The following is a 22,647-nucleotide window of genomic DNA, read 5'->3' on the forward strand; positions in this document are numbered from 1 at the left end:
AATACGAGTACATGAGAAAAAAATGAAAACAGGATATATAAAAAAAACATAAAACAATAATATATTCATACTAATTAAAATTTAATGTAGTTTTTACATGTGTTTTATTTATATATTAATATATTATTTTTAATAGTTTTTCGTTCATTGGGAAGATTATTACAATTTTTTACACCTTTGAAGACAAAGCTATTTTGACCATGACTTGTGTGGAATTTAGGAATTTAAATATTATGTTGGTATCCGAGTGTCTTATTAATCTCAAATTCTTTTATTTTTTATATATTTGCATAATAGAATTTATTTTATAAAGAGTGTCTCCTGTGATTTAGAATAATTATTTATTTTCAAAATTCAATATGGACATTGCGAAGAAATGTTTTCTTATATAACTTTAAAAAAGATATTACTAAAAAATATTTCACTAAAAAACCGCGACATGTTTGTCATTGATGTTTGCGACGTCAAGATTCGTAACGATGTTCTAAAAAAATTTGAACTGTCAGGAACAATGTTGAAAATAAACTTGAATCGTGACGTATTAAGGGCGTGGCGTTTTTGCGGGAATTCAAAATTCAATATTTTTCAAAGTATTACCGAAGGCATAATTTTACGTAGAAAGAAAGGAAAATGTCACAAAAATGTATGTGATTTAAAATGCTTGTATTTCTTTTCAAAAATAAAAATTAAGATTTTGCTGCGGCCACTTTCATGTTAAATTTATTATTTTCAAATTATTACAAGAAATTTTAGTTTAATATTTAGTCTTTATTGAGATCCTAGATACCTAAGTTAAGTCTAAATTTGAAATGGTGTAATCTGCCGGTTTAAAAGTAATTATATTTTAGTTACATAAAACTTTTAAATATATTTTTTAATAGAAATACCTTTAAAAATTATTGTCTTTATCTACTTTATGTTTTCTTATTTTTTTATTATTGCGCGATTAAAAAAAACATTCGTTTTAAAATAGCAAAATAGTATGATTTCCTAATTTTGCGCGCGTTTTACCAGACTATAGCCTTAATTGGTGAATTCTGACTTGCATTTGTGCGGCTTCTGGGTGTGTAGTGCATGAGATCTCGCTCTAGTATAATCATTGAGAACATACTCGTACAAACTGATCTCTTTCAGTATATTTGGATTATATGTATATACTTCCAGAAACCAGCTTATAGAAATGTTTTCCAGGAATTTTTTTCATAACCTCCATAACGTCGCCGTTTGGGCAAAAATCACTAACCCTAAAAATGTCATTTTTGAGTTAAATATGCCATTCAAGGCATAAAAGCATGTTCTTTAACTGGCAAACGTCTCCGAGGTAACTAAGTCAGAATAAAGGTGCGTGAATCTGAATTATTTGCTCTTTACTATGTGACTTTATATTATTATACATTGAAACATTAAAAAAACATATGAAAAAAAAAAAATTACAATATTATAAAAATCATTTCTAATATTCCCTTCCTTTCACCAACTCTTTTTTAGCTTACATTATTATTATGGATAATTTATATAGCGCCATTTTCGTAATATAATACCTCAAGGGCGCTTTAAAAATTGATTATATAAAGATATAAATTTAATTTTAATTTTTTAATTTAAGAAAAATAATGTATTTTGTCACCACATTCTAAGAATTTATTCAAATGATTTAGAGAACAAGAGGGTTTAAGTTTCTTTCGAAACATCACTTAACTCTCACAGTTTCGGACCTCTGCTGGGAGAGCATTCCATGCCGTAGGGCCTGCGACCGCAAATGCGCGTTCGCCGAATTTAGAGCGCTGTTTGTGTAGAGGTATAATAACTTTTCCTTTTGACATAGATGTAGCTGATCTAAGCGTAAGACGTCTGTCAGCCAGTTCATCTGGAATGCAGAGTTCCCTTAGATATTCTGGAGCAGAGTTGTGCAGTGACTTATACATAAGCCAACAGAGTTTGTATTCCACTCTCAGTGGTAAACGTAGCCAGTGTAATTCCCGAAGTAGTGGAGTGATATGACTGAACTTAAAGATTCCAAAAATAAGTCTCGCTGCGGCATTCAATACAGACTGTAGGCGAGTCATTTTAGTCTCAGCTGGTAAAAGTATGAACTTATCGTTCTACTTATTTGAACGTCAAGAGAAAGGTCAGAATTAAGGAAGACTCCCAGTAATTTAACGGTGGGCAAAGCGGTACTCCTTACATCGGGTAGTGCCGTATCCTGAATCAAATTCTATCGTCTGGCTGAAGCCATCCATAGTTGTTCCGTTTTAGATGGGTTTAGTGTTAGTCTATTTTCAGCCATCCAGTTTCCTATTTTCTCAATGCATCCATTAATCAAATTAACAAGCACATTTCTCTCGCTCGGTTTACAATAAAAATAAATCTGTGTATCATCTGCATAGCAGTGAGACCACAATTATAAACAAGCAAATGTCACTTAACCACATTTTAGCCACCTTGCGTCAAATAAAAAATAAATAAAAATCTTCCAGATATTTAAAAATGTATTAGAAGGAAAAAGTTACCCATGGAATGTATTAAAAAGACTCGACTGAATTATATTGTTTACAAAAACGTCCAAAACACAAAAATCCGATTTTTCCTTAGTCTCCAAACTTTCAAATTGCGGTTTCTCAAAATGATGTTGTTTTTTTAATCAGTGAATTCCGACTGAACGGCGACTATATCCCCTCTTTCCCGCCCGCTGACAAGCCTCCGAAGCGGCTTAGCGGGTTATTCCTTTAAGAAATAAAAACAAAACCTTTCAGATAAGGAAATTTATTTATTTACGGACGTTGTTCATTGATACGAATCATATGGATAAATATTACAATGTAAGAACAATTAAAAACATTAAAAAATAATTCAAACAAGTATTGACAGACATCAAGGCAAGATCTGGACTATTTATTTAGTGCTCGTTTAAATCGTTGTAAACTTAAACCAAGAAAGTCCTAGAAATAGGCGGAAATAAGAAAAATTGGCGGTCTCCGTGGCGCAGTGGTCAAGACGCTAGACTCACACACGGAAGGTTCCGGTTCCCGGTGAGAACACAAAAATTAAATGGGATTTTTCTCAAGCCTGGGTATTCTGTGATGTAATTCATCACTGTAACTGGGCCTCCTGGCCTGTTGTGGTGCAAAAAAAAAAATAGGAAATAAAAAGCCAATGACAGGTCATTAGTCCTATAAATACCTAGACTTCCACATTTCCTTCACTAAACATGTTCTCCATCTCTGTTTTAATTTAAATATGTATAATTAGTGTAAAAATAATCAAATGAATTATTCTAATGTGAATCTACCTAAAAAAATAAACGTCTCCGCGTAATTCCAACTTCCAACATACAAAGTACGATTATTAAACTAGTTACACATATTGTGAATACCGTTGTTAACATATCATTACTATTCCTGAAGCGCTCCTCTGTGGCGCTCCACCCCCCCCCCCCCCCCTTCCTCGGTAACTTCCGCTCAACTATTTCCGGTTCAGGAGGAAACTTCCCGCGAAGATTCGACGGCTTCCGGTTTCCTGAAACAGACGGTAATGAAGTTTTCACTAGATGTGTCGCCTTTCAGACCTGACGCGTTAATTATGAATATGGGTACATTTTGTTAGAGGATTGCAAATAAAAATGTGTACGTTAGAAATACAGTAAAACTCCCAACTATCCGGATTAACGAGTGCCAGATTCTTTTTTATTTTAAATAGTGCAGCGAATTGCAATCACATTAAAAACTTAATCAAACATGTCCAGCAAGTTAATTCTACAATTAAATTAAAATTAAAAACTTCTCCTTCTTTTTTATTTCGTGATAACGATCAGGATATTTGGCAATCCGGATGACTGGAGTTAACGAAGTTCTACTGTATAAAATGTTTGATGAAAATGAGTTTTAAATTTAATTTATGTTTTATTGAAATTTCATGGACAACGTTTAAATATTTCCAAATGTTTACAGGCGGGCTGGATTTTCTCCCTAGGGAGTTATTTTTTAGTTACATTTTCGGGAAGGAAATATGAAAGTCTTGGGATTTACAGGGCTTACGAACAGTCATTGGCGACTGGTTTATGTGGCCACTTGACACACTGTGTAACATTCACCATTCTGGCTATGTTTAAACATCCACATTTTCTCAACTCTTCCAACTGTTGACTTTTGTAAAGTAAAAGAGCTGAAAACTTTAATATGTGGGTGAAATTCATCCGACTGAATCAATTCACCTAGGCAACGCCTGAAAGACATTTTTTGTAATTACACAGGCTTTTCATTAATAAAGTTGTTATTTTTAGAATTACATTAATTGTAATTACACGGGAATTTTCGTTAATAAAGTTGTAATTTTTAGATTTTCATTGATTGTAATTACACGGGGATTTTCGTTAATAAAGTTGTAATTTTTAGATTTTCATTAATTGTAATTACACAGGGATTTTCGTTAATAAAGTTGTAATTTTTAGATTTTCATTAATTGTAATTACACAGGGATTTTCGTTAATAAAGTTGTAATTTTTAGATTTTCATTAATTGTAATTACACAGGGATTTTCGTTAATAAAGTTGTAATTTTTAGAATTACATTAATTGTAATTACACAGGAATTTTCGTTAATAATTCGACGACCAAGGAAGACGTGGCATGATCAGATAAACCAAAATCTTAAGTCTGGTCATGTCAAAAGCAGATAGAACCGAAGGGCATGTATGACAAGATGTATAAATGTTGAAGAAGCCAGGAATGTATGCCAGGATAGACGTGTGTGGCGGTCCATTCTCTGTGCCTACCCCTACAGCGAAATGGCGTGATGGTAGTAGTAGTAGCAGCTTAATAAAATAAAATTGTTTAAAACTAAAGTGTGACTTCACTGCCGCTTTTCGTAACGGGAATATTTTCTCCTGATCCGGTGTTCGCCGAGTGGAAGGGGGGGTTGTTTCGAACGAAACTCGATCCCTCCCTAACCTTTTAAAATTAATTTATTTAATTTGTTTCGTCGAATATTCCCCGTCTCGAATTCCTAACTTACCGTTTAATTTTTATCAGCGATTCGTTATTTTTTGTGGTAGAATTCTGTTATTTCATTCTGGCTCCCGCTTCATCTCGTTTATTCATCGAATTTTACGGTAAAAGAGATTTTAATACTATATCAAAAATTATTTCCGTAATACAAAAACACCATATCCCCATCCGCACGCTATGGCGCTTAGGGCACTAAGTTGTCAAACCAAATACGGCATATTTCGATCATCCGTTGCATGAAGGTAAGGTGATCAGTCTTACGCTTCAGGTGCCAGTCCAGAAACAATAAAACATTGCGGTTTAAAATCAATATTTCTCGTCTACCCTGCAAGGAAACAAACCGAGGACCTCGAGGATGATAGGCGAACCCGTCAACCTCTGCACCACGAGGTGGACTTATCTCCACTCGATTTCCTTTCTCAGACTCGAGGGCAGCCATCTAGTCTAAAACACTCAAACCAGAAACCGACGAGTGTTTTCCACTCGATAGCTAATCATCATCATCATCATCATCATTCCCTTCCGCACCTAATGGTGCATAGGACACTGCATTGGTACACCAATCCTAGCGCATCTTGATCTTTTTTTTGTTACATGAAGGTACGATGATCAGTCTTACGCTTCAGGCACCAGTCAATCGACTATGAAATATTTTAGTGTAAAAAAACCCCTTTTAAATAAATATTTCATATCAACGGGAATTGAACCCGTGACCTCTTGCATGGTAGCAAACGCGCTGACCATTACATCACGAGACCGACAAGACGATGGCTACTCTCAGTCGAAAATCCTAAAAAAGGAAACCGAGTAAAAATAAGTTCGCCTCGTGGTGTAGTGGTTAGCGCTTTCGCCTGCCACGGTTAAAGGTCCTGGGTTCGAGCTTTAACTTTGACTGACGGTTAAGGCTTTATCAAAATACCATTCTTTCACGTGCCGTTTTACGTTTAACATGTTTATTTTATTTTATTTTATTTATTTATATTACACAAATAAGATACATTTCAGTTTTAATGCATATTTTATTACAAAATCACGTGTTTATTTATTTTTTGTACCACAACAGGCTTAGGAAAAATCACATTTAATTTTTGTGTTTTAATTGTGTTGGAGTCGAACCCGGATCCTTCCGTGCGTGAGTTAAACGTCTTAACCACTACGCCACGGAAGCCGCTGAATGCTGTTCCTCTCCAAAAAAGAGACAAACTCTTGTGCTTGGAGAGGGACTTACACTGAATTATCATTAATGCGAGAATCAAAAGTATTTAATTTTTTTTAAATACGAAATAATGTCATTTTTTTCAATTGTTCTTTACACAATATATATTAATTGAGGGGATGGGAAGCAAAGATAGCAAACTCCCGTTTTGGTGTTTTTGAGAAAAATACAAATTGCGTTCTTATGTGTTGTGATAAATTTTCGGTTTCCGGGTTGCCGTGTTTTTCAATGTTTAGTTAGTGTGTTTTGACTGGTACGGGGTTCTCCTTTTAAATATCAGGAAAACTCACCGACTTGAACTTGGTCACGGGCGGTGTAATTTCAAAATTACGAGACTTCAAAAATTCATAGCGATGACAGAACGATACACAAAAAAAACATAAAATAGTCAAGCAGCAAAGAAGACCTGCAATTCTTGGTAACAAAATTCAACCATGTATGCAAGAAAAGCGATTTGCTTATGAATGTTGATAAATCGAAAGTGATGAAAATATAACTAAATATGAGATCAGTGTGAACGGAGATATTCCGAATCAGGGAGAAGAATTTGTGTATCGGGGAAGTATGTTTACTAGGGATGGAAAGACCGAGAAAGATATTGAAAGGAGGGTGAGTGCCGGGAGCAGGGTGAACGGTGCACTGAAATCTACTTTGGCAAACAAATGTTTATCGCAGGAGGCTAAACTAGCAGTTCACAATGGAGTTCTAGTGCCAACTCTAATGTATGGGAGCGAAGTATGGAATTGGAAAAATAATGATGAAAGTAGGTTGAATGCTGTCGAAATGCGATCCCTCAGGCGAATGTGTGTTAAAACGATGTACGATAGGTTCACAAATGTCGAGATTCGTGAACTGTGTAAGGCTGAGACACGCATTATCGACAGAATCAAGAAAGCGATGCTGCGTTGGTTTGGACATGTAGAGCGAATGGACAGCGAAAGAACGGCTAAAAGGATCTACGATGCGAATGTTGATGGATGCAGAAAACGAGAAATACCGAGAAAGACATGCCACAATCAAGTCCGTCAAATACTTGAAGATGGACATGTCAAGAGTAGGAAAAATCGGGGTGCGTGAATGAGAAGATGTATGAATGTAGAGGAAACGAGGTCTGTATGCAAAGATAGAGTAATATGGCGTTCTATCCTCTCTGCCTACCCCTGCGAAGAAACGGCGTGATGATTTGTTTGTTTTTTTAAACAATTATTTTTTTAAACCACTGAACTTCCTCATCGGCTCGATCTGCAAAAACTCGACACATTACCAGTGTCGAACGACCGCCCGCGCCTAATGCAGTTCACCTGTCCCCTATCGAGTCGAAGTTTATTAAAATTGGATAATCTCGGCCGGCGTCCCGCAGGGTACCGCACTCGGTCCGCCCCCGTTCCCGCGCTTCCGGTAGTGTCCGCCTGAATAATTTATGTGCTCACATCCGCAATATTCGCACAATTTCGCTCCAACTCATTTTCTCATCAGGGCCCGCCAGATTTATACGCATTTTGCACTCGAGTATTTTGAAATTCAGATTGAATTAACATTTAACCGCCTTCTTATTTAAAACTCTCGTATTAATTATTTATTTATTCATTTCATCTTGGAGACTAGTGAATGATTTATTTTCTCGATTCATATTTAACATTTTAAGTATCTAGATTTTTTCGCCGGTTAAAATATATTAATAATTTTAGGATAACGCGTTTTCCTCGCCGTTGTTTTCAAATTAAACACTTTTATGTAGATAATAAAATAGTTTGAAGATTTTTGATTTCACCTTTTTGATGGAATGCTTTTTTCTTTGTCGCTAAAAAATCGAATCTATTTATTTATGTAATTCATCAATTTGTTTTCTACAAAAACACAAGTATTTTTATTAATTATATCATCATCAGTGGTGCTACAGCCCCTTGTGGGCCCTGGCCTCCTCCAGAATATGTCTCGATTTCGCTCTGCACCCTGCGGCTCTTCTCCGGTTAGTCAGGCCAATTGCTCTAATGTCACTTTCCACATAATCCAGCCATCTTAATTTAGGTCTCCCTCTGCTTCGTCTACCTTCCGGAGTGGTATAGTTTTTTTTTGGTGTACTATTATCATTCATTCTATGCCCATAAAAAAAAGCCATTTTCGAGACCAATAACGGTGATTAATTTATATATATAATAAAGTGGACTCTTTAAACCTACTCTCCAAAAGTATGATTAAATTTTAATGTCCCCTTTCGCGTGACAAGAAATAAATATTTTTTCCGTCTGCTAGTCTGTAGCACTAACTATGCACAACACCCATTCCTCTATCGTTCTTGTTAAATTATTTTTTTCATCTATTGATATATTTGAGAAGCCCTTTAATTTATTTGAAAATAAATTATGACTCATTCTATCTGGCTGCGATACACTCCCACTTGCTTTTAAATTATGCACACGCTTACACACCTGAACATTTACTCTCATACACACAAATACACCCTCTTATTGCGCAATGTTGGGTTCGCCATATCGTCGCTTCAGTTCATTTTTGTCCAAGAGACCAAGACACAAATCTGCAGAAATAGACCTTTTAAGTTTTTTTAATAAATATACATAAATATTGACCGCAACTGAAGACAAAATTCGTTGAAAAACCCCTTAAACAATTTTTGAAAATATATTTTTCATTTGAATTTTATAAATAAAGGCTTTTTCAGAACTTCTGTACATTTAACTCAATTTCGTTGAAAATGGTATGTTGGACAAAAACGAACTAAAGCGACGATACAGTGCCTCTAATTCATGAATTAACCGTCTCCTCCACACTCCGTTTTGGTTGACAGCACCAGATTAATTTATTAGTTGATTGTATACATGTGCATATATGAATCTTAACTTTTTTTAGTATCTAATTTAAAAAAAACGTAATTTTTGAGCTTATTTTGTGAACATTCCCCACGGGTACTATTATGCGTCTAAAGAACTAGATGAAAACACGTCTTGAAATGAAATGTTGTTTGGGGGTTATAAATAAAATTATAACCCCCTAACAACAATATTTCAAAAGATAAATCAAAATCTGGCTGAAGAAAGTTAGAACAGAAGAAATAAAAAAATAAAAAATATTATATATGAAATATGTATATAAAAACAAATTATCACTGTTCAGTGTACAGTCCTCCTCAGAACAGGTTTCCCTAGTGAGGAGGACTCTTAAATTAGAAAATAAAAAAAATAAAATGCCTTTAAGAATACTACCTATTTATAATATGTATAATTTATTATTATTTGTATGATTTTTTCAAAATTTATGAAAGTAATTCTCTTCATTAATTGAATTGTGCCCACGTAGAAGGATATACGTAATTTCGTTTTTTAAGAGTAATTCAACAATAACTATGTTTAGTCAATATTAGTGTTTTTTTTAATTAAAAAAATGCTTATTTCACTAAAGTGACGCTTGTCATTTTTTTTGCTACTTATTAGTATTATTAGTTGAATTCCCGCGAAAACGGTCACTGCATTGGCCACGCCCCCAATACGTCAAGATTCATGTTCATTTTTAGCTTTGTTTAAAACCGTTAAAATTTTTATAGAACATCGTCACGAATCTTGACGTCACAATTATCAATGTCAAACATGTCGCGTTTTTCTAGTGACGTATTTTTTATGACTTCTTTTTTAAAGTTACATATGAAAACATTCTCCATAATATCCTTAGTAATTTTGAAAATACAATTAATTAATTTAAATCCATTTTAAATATTTTTATTAGTATTCGTAGTCTGTGATATTTCCCTATTGTCCGATTTTTAATTAAAAAATAAATAAACTAAATTATTGGACTCAAATCAGTGTTTGATTTTAAATTTTAATTCTCTTTTATTGCGATCGTTTAATTACATTATCTAAAGTGGCAAATGTCTTAGATAAACATGTTATTTATCTACTTTTTATCCTCGCTTCTGTGAGAAGAAATCTGATTTTACACCCCCATTTCCGCCTTGCGGACAAAGTAGCGCGCTGGCCGGCACTCCTTCGGAATTAAAATATGTGCGAGCATAAAATGTGAGTAATTGCGTACTTTCCAAAGTTTATGATATTTGCGATGAGAAGTTCCCGTGGGTTACGGGAAACTGAAAAGTAAAATTCTTAACTGCATCATATCAAAATTTTCATTTTCTTGCAACTTTCTCGCAATTTTCGTGTGTATATTTTTTATCGCGTTTCTCTGACCTCGAACAGGTGACATTTTATTTAAAAGTTCACCAATTTATCGCCAGTTTTACGAATCTCAAGTAGCTCAAGTACATTCAAGAAAAATACTTAAAAGTGAACTCAATCAATGTGTTGAATCAGAAATGAAAAATAAATTTATTTTTGTATATAATTTATCAACAGATGCAGACGCGTCCCATGGCAAATTAGATATTTTCATTATAGTAATTTTTTGCATATTAATATTATTATTATTATTTAAATCTTAATAAGGGCACACATATCATACATATTGTTATGTGTGTTCTAATAATAACATTGCAAATATATTTAATTTATAAATTGTTTATCACATATGTCTTGACCATTATTTTAAATTTTGATGTTTTTTTCTTCATAAATATTTTTTTCCATTTCGTAATACTTTTTGATTGCTTTAAATAAAATTGAATTTTGTGACTTTGCCTTTTTCCTAAATGGAAGTCTAATTTTGTTCTTTCCTCTAATATGATAATATAACTTAAGTTAAGAGACAAAAACGATATTTCAAAAAAGATTTCAAAATCCAGCTGAAGCAAATTACCATAGAAGGTATATTTTTTTAAAAGTAAGAAGTTCAGTGATACGGGAAATTGGATATAAAAAATGTTTTCTTACACGCGGTAAAAATTAGACCATTTAATTTATTGCACTGCAAAGTTTCTTGAAATCATACGAAAAATATTATAAAAACGAACTACCTTTTGAACCGGGCTGTGGTCCCGTGGCTAGTGTCGCGGACTCATGGATCAGAGGTCTTAAGTTCGAACCCCACTCTACCACAACTTGATTCCCATTTTCCGATAGTGAGTTATTTACAACTCGTTGATAATGCCCCCTAAAATTGAAATATTTGGGTAAATCATAAGAACGAAAATATTTCTTTTATATTGAGAAAAAAAACTACGTCACAAGCTCTTTGGAATTTGCCTATGATAGAGTGCTGTGATAGAATTCCGGTTTGCGGGAAGCCAACTCACCAATCAGCTGAACCCACCGACTAGAACTTGTGACGTCACTTGCGGAGTAATTTCAAAATTACAACACATTAAAAAATCCTAGCCCTGATATTACGATGTATAAATATATTTTGAATATTTTTTACTTTGTTTGGTAGTCTATCAACAAATGAAAAATATTAATAAATCATTGAAATGACTAATTAAGTGACATATGAACAATGTACATTAAATTTTAAACACTGTACAGTACTCCTTCATCATGAATGATCGCGATCAATATTGACAGATTAAACTGCTATGTATTTATTTTATTTAAAACATTTCTTGGGTTTATTGCTACACGCAACAAAATCTAAACCACAACTAACATAATGCAAATCATAAAATAATGTTTATCCTTTTTATAAATAAATTTCATTACAATTGGAAGGGGGTGGAAAACGAGTGCGAGAAGGTGGTTGTAGAAAAAGCAGTAAAAATATGACAGGAAAGGGTTAAAGGGTAAAGAAGTGGAGGTAGAGATGACTAAAAAAAATGGTTAAAGGTCTAAAGAAAGGTAGGACGTTACTTGAAAACACAAAATAAAGGCAACAATATTTTGAGTTTGTCCAAATTTTTGTAGACAAGGACTGGATTCAACTCCCTGGGGAGCTGTTTATATTAACATTTTACAACAGAGATGAAGAACATTTAAGAGAAGGTAATATAGAAGTCTAGGCATCTATCTACAGGGCTTATGACCTGTCAATGGCTGGTTTAAGTGGCCACTTTACACACTGTGTAACATTCACCATTCTGCCTATATTTGACCATCTATATTCCTTCCATTCTTTCATCTGTTGATGTTTGTGAAGTTAAAGAGCTGAAACCTTTATTTATGCGGGTGAGATTCATCTAATTGAATTATTTCACCTACATACTAGGCAACGCCTGAAAATATTATTTTTTCAATTTCTATACTTCTTCATGGACCAGGTAATTTATCAACAATATTTTGAGTTTGTCCAAATTTTTGTAGACAAGGACTGGACAAGGACTGGACTGAAAAAATAATGTTTATGAATTTTTTTGCTCCTTTAATAAATAGACTAGGTATAATAGAATAGGTATAATATGAAAAGAAAATATTATGTAAAAGATTAGAAGGTACTTTTTTATTTTTTAGTAATTAAAAAAGGGAAATAAAAAAAATAAAAAACATCAAAATATTCCTTTTTATTACAGGGCAACAAAATATATCATAGAAAAACAGTGTTAATATCTTTAGTTTGAATCCAGGATAGTATGTGTTTTTAAAAAGAAACTAAATTTTGAAAGTTTGGGATTAATGAAATATTATCAGTAAAAAAAGAATAAAATTTTTTTGGGCCTATAAAATTTGCATGTCACTGTGCTAGCCTCGTTTTACAATGTGGTATATCTAGCACACGATTCCCTTTTAGACTTGATATATTTGAATTACTTGTAAATAAATTTCGGTTCTTAAATATATATATTTTAAACAATGAAAACAATATATTTTACATCACAAAAGTCAACAGATGGAAGAGTTGAGGAAATTCGGATGTTTAAACTTTGGCAGAATGGTGAATGTAACACAGTGTGTAAAGTGGCCACTTAAACCATCCAATGACAGTCACAAGTTCTGTATATGCCTAGACTTTCCATTCCCTTCTCAAAAAATGTTTTCCCTCTATTGCAACAAAATTAGAATTTTGTGTAAAATTAAATATGAAGACTTGCAATGCAATGAGTCCTTTTTTTATCTCCGTCTTTCTAAAAATACATAAAAGTAATATTATGTTTTTCTTTCTTTTTCTAGATGAGGCGGGTGTGAGCTCGGGGTCCGAGAGCTCCGTGGCCGTGGCGGGGGCGTGCGCGGCGGGCGGCGCGGGGGGCGGCGCGGGGGCCGGGCGCGCCCCCGTGCCCACCATCAGCGTGACCCCGCACTCGCCCGGCATCCTGGACGAGCCGCTACAACAGCTGCAGCGGATCCACCAGACCGTGCAGCGCATGCGTCACCAGGCCTTCAGCCCCCAGGTAACGAAACACCGCCCTTGTCCGCCCTGATTCCGCAGCGATATGATTGTTAAACACCTATACGCATCCCGAGTGTAAATGATACTGTCACAAAAGAGGCAACATTTTTAAGGAACTACCTGTTGAACCTGTGGATATGAGAGTGCTTTCCTTCTTATCAATATCCTGTTTCTTTCAGCACCTAGACTTCTCCATTTTCCGCCTCAATTCGTTCCAGTTTTATAGATATTAAAAAAAAAAATTGAAAAGGGAAACATTTGTGTATATAAATATCACTTAAAAAATAAAAATAGTTAATTGATAATCTTAGCTCATTTCATCCCAGAACTATTGAAAATTTGCACCCCTCTTTATCCCAGAACTTTTTTTTTGAGGTGCATGATATTTTTTGGTATTAACCTTTTGATTAGTGTTCTATTAACACAATTTCCAAGTAAATATTTATTTTTTATATTTTTATATACTTATTTCATTTAAATTATTTATTGTCAATTTTTGATGGAATACCTTTGTAATGATGTAATAACTTATATTTACATATAAGTTATTAATTTAAAAAATACTTGGTACACTTCCACTTATTTATTTTGACCAATTAGCGCTTTCACCCTCTAATGGGCATCTTCAGACTTGTGAATATTATACAGTGTATGGATAATTTATATAAAACTAAATATTATCTTAAGTGTAGGTACATTTAAAAATAAGTTGAAAAAAATACAATACGCAATATTGCAATGGAACAGAGTGAGACAAATGATCGGAACACGTGTTGGCGGTGTACTTTAAGAGGATATTCTATTTTATGAAAAATATTTATTGTTTTATTACAATGTACAGGGTCTAACTAAGGGGGCTAATAAGGGTGAGTTTTTAAATTCTATCTGCTGATTTATTAAAATTCTATCGCTATTATTTTTTATCCTATTTATTTCTAAAATTTCTAATCTATCTAACTTTTGACCTTTATGTCCTACATGTAAAATTTTTATGTTTTTTTCTTTATCAAAAGTATGTTTAAATTCATTTAAATGTGATGCATAGTTTGATAGGTCGTTATTTAATCTATGTGAAGCTAAATGTTCTTTCACTCTATATTTAATAGCTCTCCCGCTTTGTCCTATATATGAACCAGGACAAGTACATGTTAGTTCGTATATTCCGCTAATTTCAAAAAGTTGATGCCCATTAGAGGGTGAAAGCGCTAATTGGTCAAAATAAATAAGTGGAAGTGTACCAAGTATTTTTTAAATTAATAACTTATATGTAAATATAAGTTATTACATCATTTTTATATACGTTTTTCAGTGGTGGTCGAAAACGACCGTTTGGGATGTAGGGTGATAAAATATTGAATTATAGACATTATAAATCAATTTAATTATTTAATTCAGAAGAGTGTATTTGAAATATAATAATTATACAATGCGCTTAAAAATATAAATAAAACACATAAGTATATGTGTAATTATTAAAATAATAAAATAAAAGACAAGGTAAAAAAAAAAAACTTATGCGTGGTAAAGCACAAAACACTTATCAAGTAGCGGTACATTGCAGGTTTGACATGCTGTAACTGTTTTGTTTTTGCAAAACGCACAATTTCTTTGTTTTTGATTGGTTATCACCAAGTGCTGTCCTTTGTTCTTCATATAATTTGATTTGAGGTTTTTATCCTTGGACCTTTATTTTTTGGTTTACTTCCATTTTGTTTACATAAAACATAAACAACTTGTCTTAAAAATTCTAATTTGTCATATTTACATCCATAGCTTCTACTTAAAAGCCATGCATTGCTAACTGCTAAATCGATCATCCAAAAAGTTATCGGCATATACCACTTTTTCCCTCTTACACTTATTTGGTAATTTGACACGAAATTGTTCATTAAGTCTACTCCACACATAAATTGATTGTAATTTTTTATTACATTAGGTTGAGAAACATCGATTCTTTTTTTTTCTTTTGCGGAATATCTAGAAACATTTGCAATTGGCTCTATACCAAACTGATTAGACAGTATGCTTACAATACTATTATCCAATCATCTTACAACTGATAAATTTCCAGTTTTTTCAACAAAACTTTCATAGCTTCCCCCTATCTTTCTTTTGGAATATTTTTTTATCTGAAAAAGGATTATTCTGAATTCGGTTTTCAAGAACAGCACCAGTTCCACCAAACTGTTTTTCATTCAAAACAGAAAAAGTTTCACTCTGGTAAAATAATTGTCGAAAAAAATGAGAATTTCAAATCAATAAATTCTTTTTCTAAGAGATTCACAAAGTTTATAACGATGGATCCACCCAACCCATACTCTTTCTTTATAGAACTTCCTCTTCCATGTTTTCCTTGATACAAATCAAACTGAATACAGTATCCAGATTTAAAAGGCATAGACCAAGCTTTATATCCAAAACGAATCGGCTTACTTTTTATAAATTGTTTACATGGATGTTTTCCAAAATATCTAATCATTGATTCATCAATGGATATTTTTTATTCAATAGGAGCAAAACGGAGGAAATTGACATTCAATTTTTCAGCCATGTTCCTGACTTTCGCATATTTATCTGTGCTGTTCAAATTAGTATTATCACAAATATGAAAATACTGAAAAATACTGTCAAATAAATTTCTCCGCATTGTTTCTTTAACAAGAAGATTTTCAGTATCAGGAGGATTTTCCCAATACATTCTCCTTCTAGATACCTCACAATATCCGCTCAATAATACTTTACCAATAAATGCATACATATCATTATTTTCAATATTCAGATTTTGATTTTTTTGCGATGCATACATTATTGTAAATTTGGTAATTTCTTCGATAATTTCTTGGTTCAAAAATAAATTTAAAAAATCGATGGGCTCAGAATATTCTGACAATGTCAGTGGAGAGATGTACACATCATTATTGGGGGTAGATATACAATTGATATCTTGAATATCACCTGTATTCCATTGCAACGTTTTCTTTCTTTTAACTGGTGGTTCTTTTTCTTCTTGGTCTTCAGCCACAACATCTGTGTGATACCTTGGCATTTGCCCTTAACTGATTATGATTCAATCGATTTAAATCATATTCATCTTCCTCTCCAGAATCTTCATCGGTGTCAGCGCCGGTGTCTGCAGGAGGCACAATTGTAATGGTGTCCGGCAATTCATTATCCTCTAATTGCTCCAATTCGTTCAAAATATCAGCTGTAGTGAGAATATTGTTTCTCCTGGAAAAAAACACGTATTATTCCAAAGGGTCGAAAACGACGGAAGCATTTTTAACTTTACATTTTTTGTAAAAAAAATATAAATTTCGTTAAAATAATATATCAAAAATATAAAATAACATGTTTTGTAATCAACAAAATAATTTTTCATTTAAAAAAAATTGTATTGTTTACTTACCTTGGTAATTAATCAGACATGGTGAGTTCAAAATTTTACAATGTTCTTTACCGCTCCAAGGATAAAACACAACTGATAAAATGAGCGGGCATTTGTGTTACCTACCTCGTCTGGAGTGTGGACAACGGCAACAGTGTCTGACCCGGACAGAAAGTATGTGTTAGAATATTATATAAATCAAAATTCAGAAAGGTCGTTTTTGACTGTTTGGGATAATACGTACGTATGGCCGTTTTCGACCATTTGGGTTAAAATGACTTAGCATGTAATATGTAATATAATATGGATACTTCACTGGTCCATTAGAGTTAAGTGTAATTTAGTAAACTATAAAACTATGTAACCGTACTGTATGTTTCCTGAATAAAAGAAAATAAAAAAAATATTAAAAATTCAATGATTAACCAATGGAAGCTATGAAGTTTACCGTTTTTGACTGTTGTATTTTGTATACTTCCAGGTGATAGCACAATGCGCCCGACTGAGCACTTCTTGTCCATCTCTCAACAAAGATGGAGATGTGGATGTGGACGTAGAGGGAGATGGCTGTCACTCACCAGCGACGCCTTCTCACTCGCACATACTGGCCCACGACTACCCTGGAAGCAGAAAAGGAAGCGGTTAGTAAAGACAAAATTATTTACTTTATTTTAAACAAAAATTGCAAAAAATTCAAATTGCTTGGCTTGTCAATGAACCTTTCCGAAACTTTTAGATGTAGGTTCTGCAGTGCAGAATGAGGAAACACCTGTACACATTCTATGTGAATGTGATGCTTTACATCATAAAATGAGCCTCATTCTCGGGGGACCACTGGTTAAACCTGAGGATATTAAAGAGCTCGCCCCCTACCTAATAGCCCGATACTTGACGGATCGAGGCTTGGAGGGGGAGATTTAGCAAAATGTTAACTCTTGCCTTCAGACAGTAGCCAGGCTCTTTACAAACCTGGGCTTAGAAAGAGAGATTTAGCAAAATGTAAACTCTCGCCTTTAAGACAGTAGCCAGGCTCTTTATAGACCTGGGCATGGAGGGGGAGATTTGGCAAAATTTTAACTCTCGCCTTCCACACAGTAGCCAGGCTCTTTATAGACCTGAGCTTAGAGGGCGAGAACTATTCACAGAGACCCGTCACAATAGCACTGACCCCCACCTCTAAGAATAAGCTTGGCTTGCAATACATGGCCAAAGAATCTATATAAGAACAAAAATATTGTGTCACGTAGCTGGCGCTTTCTGTGCCTACCGGTTTCGAGACGTACCCGTCTCTTCATTATTTAACTTATCATATTAACATGCCACCCCTACTACACATCTTTGCTGTAGCATTTTCTTGTTAGTGTAATTAGTGTCCTCACAAAGAGACAGATAAGTCTCGAAACCGGTAGACATACAAAAGCCGGTAAGTGGTTAAATACAATCATTTACTAACATTTATTGACTTGGACATTTTCCTCATTGCCGTTTGATGTTCCCAATAGGAGACGCGCGATGCTGGTTGTCATGGAGAGTGGAAACTGATATGGGAGAAATCTCCCGTAGGAAATCTTGGACCGGACTGGAAGACCTCAGCTCAAGACATAAATTGGTGGAAAGATCCAGGCAAAGGAGGTTCATATTACTAAATTTATTTTATTATTACTATACAGTCAAACTCCAATTATCAGCCCTTTAATTAACCATTAAATTAAGGTAATGTTTTGGAAGGAAACTAAAAATTTACCCTAAGATCACTTTTTTATTGCTTTTGAAATAGTACAGTGAATTAGAATCACATTAATAACTTACTTAAACAAGTCCAGCAAAGTTACTTATTTTGATGAAGAAACTCATTTACTAGCATTTATTTGTTATTATAACATCTTCTTAATGTGGATGAGGAAATGTTGATGTTCAAACATAGGCAGAATGGTGAATGTTGAACAGTGTGTAAAGTGGCCACTTAAACCAGCCAATGACAGGTCATAAGCCCTGTAAATGCCTAGACTACCATATTTCCTTCTCAAAAATGTTTTCTCTCTCTGTTGCAATAAATTTAAATATTTTATTTTACCTTTTTTTATGGGGTTTAGAGCTCTTGATAGCATTCCATGCTATTTAAAATCTACTTTTGAAAAAGGAATAGTTACAATATTTTGAGATCAGCCGACGCCTAGACGCTAAACAATTTTTTGTTTTTTTTAAATGAATAACCCGCTAAGCCTCTATTTTAGAGGCTTGTCAGTAGGTAGAGAAAACAAGGAAATAGAAAGAAGTTATAAATCCACGACATCCAAAACAATCGAGGGAATTAAATGCGAAACCGCCACTGTGCATGATCACCGTTTTTGGGAAGGCCAACTAAACCAGCATCAAAAAGACTATTTCTTTTAAGTTCAATGTGCAACTTATCCGTGGTATAACAGGTAGCGAAAAGACTATTCATTTTAATCTGAATGTGCACATTAAACTTAAAATAAATAGTCATTTGGCTACTGGTTTTTTTGGTATTCCAATAAATAGTGATCATGCACAGCGGCGGTTTTGTATTTAACCTCCTCGGATTTAACCCGAAAGGAATTTTTTCTCGCAACTGGCGGAAATCAAACCCGCGACACCAGTTTCACAGTTGGCCGATTAACCAACTACACCACAGTGCCTGTGTCCCTGTTCTCCATCTTTGTTGTAATGTATTAAGGAATAATTATTATTTCCATACACATTTAAATAATTCTTTCATTTGTGTTTTACCAACTCGCATAATATTTGATCTATAGTCAGCGAAACTTTGCCTGTAATTACAATGAAAATCGCAATATCTGGGCAAAAATCATTTTATTCTTCAAAATAGTCACCTTTTAGATCGATACAATTCCAGCAATTTTTCAGCTTTTTGATTTCTTCCCAAAATACGATTCTGGCACATTTCTGCGAAATAGCCCTCAGTTTCCAACTGAGCATCCTAATTCGATGCAAATTGCTTTCCACGAAGCCATCTTTTTAAATTTAAGAACAAATGAAAATCCTACGGGGCCAAATCCGGAGAATAAGGTGGATGAGGAAACAATTCAAAGTACTATTTATTCAATTTGGTCATTGTTATCCTGGATGAATAAACTGGAGCGTTATCATGATGGATAAGGATTTTTCCTTTTTGTGAGTAATCGATGAGGATGATGCCACGAGAATCCAAAAAAAAGAGGCCATGACCTTTCCTGCGGTTGCTTGCGTCTTTGGTCGCTTCTGGCATATTTGGCTTCAACCAAACCTTCGATTTGTTTAAGCCAAAGTTGAATGCAGCCAGGGATGTGTTTTTTCCCAAGTGGTTTTAGTAACTGTGCAATTCTCCGCCAGCAGCATGTCCCTCTCCTCCATGGAGAGCGAGTGCGAGGACGTGGACAACTCGGCCAGCAGCGGGCGAGGCGGGGGGCGGCGCCTGCTGGGCGCGGCGGGGGGCGCGGCACCCGGCCCCGCCCCTTCCCGCCGCCGCCCCGGCCGCCACAGTGCCGCGCAGAGCACCCACTCACTTAACGAGGCCGACCTCCAGGTAAACAATTCATATTTAATTTGTTTTTATTGCATAGGTTGACAGTGGGGAAGTTTGGAGATTTTTGGATTTGCTGTTTGTTTCAAGTTTGTAATAACACATGAATTTTCCTGACATTTAAAATGAGAACCCCGTATATCCGGAAACCGGAAATCTATCACATTACATAATTGATTAGCTATTCTAAACACGTGTTCACCCGAACCTGTGACGTTTCAATTTAGTTCATTTTTATTCATTTATTCAAACATTTTAGAGAAAATTTGCCAAACAAATAAATGCTCTAATTTTTACCATGTGTAAGAAATCTTTTTTTGTCCAACTTCCCCTAGCACCAAACTTCCTCATTAAAATAACACAAATAAAAAGCAGATACTAGGGTTGATTGGTATGCTCCACCCCCGACTATGAGAAGAAGAGTTTTTGTGCCTTATTTTTTGACATAGTCCCCCTGGACTTGTATGCACTTCTTCCAGTGATGCTCCAACATTTCTGTAGCCTTCTGGTAGACCATTTGTCCGACTCCCGCCGACCACTCATTTATAAAGCACATGCCCTCATCGTCCAAAAATTTCTTCCACCCAAATATTCTTTGAGTTTTGGGAATAGTCGGGAGTCACCGAGGTCTAGATCGGTGATTTTCTTTTTAAATGTGTCATAGTGGCTTTTCTCATTTTCAAGAATTTAACAAGTTTTAAGTTATTTCAAATGAGTTTCTTGTAACTAAATCACATTACCAATTACAGAAAGACTTCCAGAAGATCGTAGCTCTTCGTGAAGCGGAATGTTCCCGCCTGGCCCCTCGACTTCCCCTACAGAAGTCGGTATCGACTCCTAGCATAGTTGCTCTGCCCCACGAGGCTCCACCAGCCGCCCCTTTGTGAGTCAATTAACTAATCATTTTTCCTCCCTTATTCGTGTTGCAGCTTCATTTACTTATGCTGTATATTTATTTGTTTACTCTATGTTTAAAGGTACATAATATTTAGTCTAGATGTTAATTTACTCTGTTAGACTTTTATTATTATTAGTTTTTCGTAGTAGTATATATTGATTTAAAGTTATGTTATCGTGAATCCAGTGCGTGCAGAGAAACTGTGACTTTTGAAAATGAAAATCTTTTTAAATTAAAGCCATTGAAATAACGAAATTAAATAAAAAGAAAACACGAAATCTTACAGCCGATTTAATTTCTAGATGTAGGTTCTGCAGTGCAGATGATAAAACACCTTTACACTTTATTCATCTTTAGTTAATGTGATGCTACATATTACAAAAGGAACCGCATCCTCAGTGGACCATTGGTTAAACCTGAGGGCGTAAGAGCACTGGCCCCCTACCTAATAGCCCGTTGTTTTAAGGACTCGGGCTTGGAGGAAGAGATTTAGCAATAGATATGAGATGACTCGCCCTTCGTTCAACAGCTTAGCTGTTCAAAGACTTGATTAATTTACGGGGACCTGTCGCAATAGATCGACACAGGTTGCAGTGACATTAGGAGCTTGTTTGGCACTGACCCTCATCTACAAGAATAAGAATAATCTTATAGCTAAACTGTTTTTAGAATATTTGCATTTAAAGAAAAAGAGTGTCGTAATCAATGGGTTTTCTTGCCATAGTTAGGCTATACATAGTATACTTACATCAATAATTGACTACCCTGGAATTAAACTGATCTATGTAACATTTTTCAACTCAAACAAAATTGTTTGTGTTGTGGACATAGTGGATAAATAATCCAGTCCAGCAAAATTAGTATATATGTTATTTCTGCACCAGTGTGTGATATATATATCTGAAATAACATATAGAGCACTTTTGCTTGGATATATTGCATTATTTAAGTTCAAAAATGCTCATAACTCGATTTCGACAAAAATGTTACATATCTTCAGTGTTTCGGATTCGTGTATATTTCTATTCAAATGTCAATCCTTCCTACGAAATCCGGTGGCCCTTATCTTGATTTACACAGTCCCTGACGTCACATCCATTCCCGTCGGCGAGCCAAGAAAGCAACAGTACTTCTTGTAACACTTTGCAACGAACAACACAAAAATCCATATTTCTAAAGTAAAGTGCTGCTTATAAAAACGACCGAGTGCTATCCTGGAACAAGTGCCAAAGGTAGGAAACCGTAAGTCATTGTCCTTCCATTTTATTCCTGGATTGACACTTTGAACATATTTTTATAACTTATCTCGCAAAATCTAACGCACGTAATTTTCTTCAAAAACGTTTTGGAAAAAGGCAAGGCCTTGTTTACAGTCCTAGGA

The 22,647-nt window shown here is 34.5% G+C and overlaps 1 protein-coding gene across 1 annotated transcript in view; it reads left to right on the forward strand.

The window, feature by feature from the left end:
* The window catches only part of cyst (rho guanine nucleotide exchange factor 18 cysts), a 96,802-nt gene that overhangs the window by 23,849 nt on the left and 50,306 nt on the right, over positions 1 to 22,647 (forward strand). The window contains exons 2-6 of the mRNA XM_088233428.1: positions 13,223 to 13,440; positions 17,306 to 17,465; positions 18,327 to 18,456; positions 20,179 to 20,371; positions 21,118 to 21,251. Of these exons, the coding sequence (XP_088089554.1) occupies positions 13,223 to 13,440; positions 17,306 to 17,465; positions 18,327 to 18,456; positions 20,179 to 20,371; positions 21,118 to 21,251 (835 nt within the window). The remainder of the gene's footprint in view (positions 1 to 13,222; positions 13,441 to 17,305; positions 17,466 to 18,326; positions 18,457 to 20,178; positions 20,372 to 21,117; positions 21,252 to 22,647) is intronic.

Source organism: Micrasema longulum, unplaced genomic scaffold (assembly GCF_059751315.1).
Source record: "Micrasema longulum isolate JH-2025_06_02 unplaced genomic scaffold, ASM5975131v1 h1tg001102l, whole genome shotgun sequence".
Lineage (NCBI taxonomy): Eukaryota > Metazoa > Arthropoda > Insecta > Trichoptera > Brachycentridae > Micrasema > Micrasema longulum.